The following is a 4,222-nucleotide window of genomic DNA, read 5'->3' as shown; positions in this document are numbered from 1 at the left end:
ACCTAAATAGTAGCAACTCATCCAGGTGGCGATCAAACTCTACCTCCATAGACTTATTGAGGTGATATGGAAACTTGGTCGAGAGCTCCGCGCTTAGGAGAAGATCAATGTTATGATCCTACGATCACTCTCGTGGTAATTCGGCAAAAAGTGTCTAGTTCTTCTCTGCTATACTAACCTTATCTGCATTAGACTGAAGGTAGATAACTCCACACTTGTTGGCACCCCTTCTAATCTCCATTTTGCCTAAATGTGAGTGATTAGACAAAAATTAAGAATGCCAAGTTCCCCTCTAATGAGGACCACATTGGTGACATGAGAAGTGATTGTGAACAAATGCTTCTCCCAATCTAGAACAAGTCTAAACTTCTGGAACCATCTCATACAAGAATCACATCGGCACCTATCAAGGCAGCCACATGAAATCTCGTATGAATTCCACTTGATGTATCATTATATTAGCACTGTGAGCTTTGTATTGGATATGAGCATTCATACTTTCACGGAATCCTACTATCTGACGGTTGACGGATGTCAAAACAAAACAGGCACAACAAACAGCCTATTTTGTAATGGCATCCTCAATGCTGCCACGGTTAAACAAGACAACCACCCTCTGTCCACTAACATAGCCATAACACTTGAACAATTCGTTAGACTCAAAGTCCTTGGAAGACACCCATCTTGCTTAGTTTCCACCTCCTGACTAATGATGGCACCAATGGTGGGAGTTGGAGAAATCTACGGATCTGGGGATGATTGAATTGTAAAACTGAAGGGGCAGGCTCAGTGACAGGTGTAGCCTGTTTCTTAGGGCATTAATGGTTGGCATGTCCCAGAGTATGAATTGAGGTTGAGCCTCCTCAGGTTTGAAATCACCGGCCCCACTGGTCTGAGATGGAGGCTTATTACCCCTACTGGGAGTGGGTTTGGTCACTGATCCTTGGGTAGTCTTGGACTTGCCATGGTTGTACTTCATCTCCATGTTTTACACTATTTACGCAACACACGCAAAGTCCTTTGGAGAAAGACACCAGACATCCCACTGAATCTGTCAGTCTTGCCCATATAAGAAAGCGTCTAAGCGTTCCTTATCACTCTTTTGTAACTGAAGACCTAGCTAGATAACCCTACAAAAGTGAGGAATTCGGTTGGAGTCCCTGAAACTCATCCTCCAATCAGTCCATATACTGAGGAGGTAAGAAACAGGGTTTCAGTCCCTCCTCAAACTCAGACCACTTGTATGCAACCTCTCCGGAAAAATACTTGGAGTGACCACCCACCAGTCCAATTTGCCCACCACAAACTAGCATCTTCAATGAGATGCATGGCCACAAGCAAGACCTTGTCTTCATCTGCCTTTGTACAATAGTGAAATAAGTAGTAAATTGATGCAAACCACAAATGTAAAACATAAAATCCATCTTACCAACATACTTGTTGAACTCGATCTTCTCGGGAAGAGTCATTTCACTGACGATGACAGTGTTGATGTCAACTGAGCTTGTTTAATGATGGTTACAAGCTCTTGTTGACACCACTCCTCAGCTGCTTGTTGATGAGCCTCCCATGCGCAGAGGTTCTCCTTTGTGCATGGAGGCGCTGATCTTCAAGCGTCTTCTGTGCTTCGCATTCTTCGTGTTGAAGTAACAGACACTGTTCTTCATGTTTGAGGCAATCGGCTTCGATTTCCCATCAATTGTAATAAAAGGTCCCAACTCAATCCTGACCAGCCTGATCACCTAGTAGCTGCGTGGACTGCCCACTGTTCTGCACGTTGCTGTCTAGTGCTCCATCTTGCAGATACATCACATAAGGGTTGATGTTTGAACTTTGTACCCTGCCAACCAGCACTCATCTTGCAGGTGCGTCACATAAGGGTTGGTGTTCACCTTCAACAAAATATAGCAATAGAAGATGCAACCATTTGGAAGAGACGAAGGACATCAGAAGACAGATTTGGCCTCGAGATTTTGTTCTGCAAGTTCTATTCAATTTTGGTATATTAGGTTACCATTGAATTTCACGTGTAGAGTTTTTCTTTTTCAGGAAAGAGACTTCTATTAAGTAAAACAAAATCATACAAAGGGAGATCTTAACCAATCAGGGGCTGTGAGGATCCTGGGCCCAGATCACGCTAGTTGCAGTAGTGGATGGGGGGGTGCGATATCCCAGGCCCCCAATAGGTCAGACATTTGCGTCCCAATGTGGCTATACAAAGCCACTCTGGTGGAGACAGTCTGTCTTGTGGCTACTTTGGTAGAATGCTGGCTTTTCATAAAGAAAACAAGCTCATGCAGATTAAAAATAGTCCATTTAACCAATATAAAGCTCTCACCATATCTACCCTCAAAAAGACAACCAGCAGGGAGGACTACCTTGTTGATGTTGACGTTGAGCGGCCAGCCCTGAAGCAAGTCGAAGAAATAGTAGAACATGTCCTTGGAAGATGTGAAGCTGCGAGGGCCTAGAGTGGCTTCCTTAGAGCCCTTTCTTGTTAACTCTGTCTTAACACCATCCCCATTGGCACCAGGGTCATGGACATTCCCATCATCATACCCGTGTCCACCATCGCCATTACCATCGCCACCACCATCATCACCACCGATATCATCATCATCATTAATACCGTCACCATCACCCTTCTGAACCGCTGCTTCATCTTCTTCTTCTGCATGTGCTGCTTCTATTGCTTTGCCCGCCTCTTCTGCAGCACCCATGGCGCTACCATCATCCTGGCGCAGCTTCTTCGCTGAATGGACGTTCGCTGTGAGCTTAGCATCATGCACAGCCTTCTCTGATTCGTCTGGGCATGCCCTCTTTAACCCCTCCTCGCCTGACTCGAGGTCAGCCATCGCCAGAGGGCCCCGTAGTAAATGACGATATGGCATTGGGCCTTATATTTTAAGCGAGTCGGCTGTGACAAACTCTCTAGCCAAAGGTGTTCAGTTCGAGTCTCCCCCTGCTCCCCCACAAGGTGAGATGGTTGATGGTTGGAGTATGTGACCCCGAGTGCCTAGGGTACTTGCCTGCATAGCCTGGCAAACTGCAACCGATACAGGGGCTCGTCGAGCGCAAATAAATGTGAGGCCCAAGCTATATTTAATCAGCTTTATGCGGCTCTCGTTGTCACGTAGGAGGTTAGGGAGCATCAAACCTACATCTTTTAAAGGTGCATCCATCTCCTCATGGTATGGTTGTTGGCAAGAGTGCAAGAAGGTGTTGAAGGTTCTTCGGCTTGATTTTGTGCATCTTTTAGAGCGATTGCAACTCCTCCAAGGCCTTTACTTGATATCGTTGACCTTCAAATTGATGCACCATATTTTTGGTATTCTGCTCCAGGGCTCTTTTTGCATCTTGGGGGTGCTTCTACCAGATCTATACTGCGTTTGTTGATTATTTGAATTTTATGTTGTACCATTTTGTTGGACTTTGACAGGTGGTCTTCTAGTAGGGCTATCTTTTATGTGAGCTCAGAAGACACATTCTATTTTATCTCTATCTCTACCCTTAGCTGTTGCATTTGGTCTTCAAGCACAATGTGTTCCCACGCAGAGGCCTTAGTCTCTTGTCCATGCCTTTGCTCTGCGTTTTCTGCATCTCTCAATGCAGTTTTATACGTCTGCACTTTCAATCTATGTGACTACAAAAGCTACCGTGTGTTGTACACTATTGCTTCCATGCACCCCTCCTCTAGCCTCGGGCTTATAATTAACAACATCACCTACTTATGTTGTCTACTTGGCATTTTTAGAAAGCTTAGAGAGCTTTCTGGTTGATTGCAATGATAGGAATAATGCTGAGGGGGTGGCTCGACATGGTGGTGGTGGTAGTTGTGTTGTAGTTATGTTATAATTGCGTTGTGGGTTGTGGAGCTGGCCATGGTTTTGATGTTCCTTGTTGTTCCTCTTCAGCCTCGACCATGGCCTCCTTTCCCTTTTCTACCTTTCCTTTTTCTTTTCTTTCTTCATCTCAACTTCTTTGTCTGCTTTGGTGTTAGTCTCAAGCTCTCACCTAGACTCAATATAGTGATGTTCCCTTGCTCATCGGTAGCAAATGTTTGCTTCTTGGGAGATGGTTGCTCACTACTACTCATCAATTGCAATTTTTTGCTCATTGTTGCTGCCCCTGGGTCCTCTCTTGGCCTCTCTGCTGCCCCAAGTCCTCTCTTGTCCTTGGTTGGTGTCTTTAGACACCATCTCGTGCTACTGTTAGTGGTGGT

At 45.2% G+C, this 4,222-nt stretch overlaps 1 protein-coding gene across 6 annotated transcripts; it reads right to left on the bottom strand.

Moving 5' to 3' along the window:
* Positions 1-988: 988 nt before the first annotated feature.
* On the bottom strand, positions 989-3,135 carry LOC147624785 (uncharacterized). Of its 6 annotated transcripts, none has more exons than XM_086818855.1 (2): positions 2,379-3,134; positions 989-1,892 (listed from the first exon to the last, which is right to left on the bottom strand). In XM_086818855.1, exons 1-2 carry the CDS (start codon positions 2,889-2,891, stop codon positions 1,809-1,811), a joined length of 597 nt encoding a protein of 198 aa, XP_086674981.1. In that variant the 5' UTR covers positions 2,892-3,134; the 3' UTR covers positions 989-1,808. The 6 variants fall into 6 exon arrangements, with proteins under 6 accessions (XP_086674981.1, XP_086674978.1, XP_086674980.1 ...); XM_086818852.1 differs by having other exon boundaries at positions 989-1,840; XM_086818854.1 differs by having other exon boundaries at positions 1,753-1,978; positions 2,379-3,135.
* Positions 3,136-4,222: the final 1,087 nt, after the last annotated feature.

The sequence above is a fragment of the Cibotium barometz genome, chromosome 24 (genome assembly GCF_041138505.1).
Source record: "Cibotium barometz isolate CiBa-2024 chromosome 24, ASM4113850v1, whole genome shotgun sequence".
Classification (NCBI taxonomy): domain Eukaryota; kingdom Viridiplantae; phylum Streptophyta; class Polypodiopsida; order Cyatheales; family Cibotiaceae; genus Cibotium; species Cibotium barometz.
Note: the sequence above shows the minus strand (reverse complement) of the source record. Positions and strands in the feature narration are given on the sequence as shown.

Coding starts and splice junctions, on each gene's coding strand:
- LOC147624785 (XM_086818851.1), bottom strand. CDS start 2,891: ATGCCATATCGTCATTTACTACGGGGCCCTCTGGCGATGGCTGACCTC. Junction 2,268..2,378: donor TCAACGTCAACATCAACAAG/GTAGTCCTCCCT, acceptor ATGAAAAGCCAG/CATTCTACCAAAGTAGCCAC.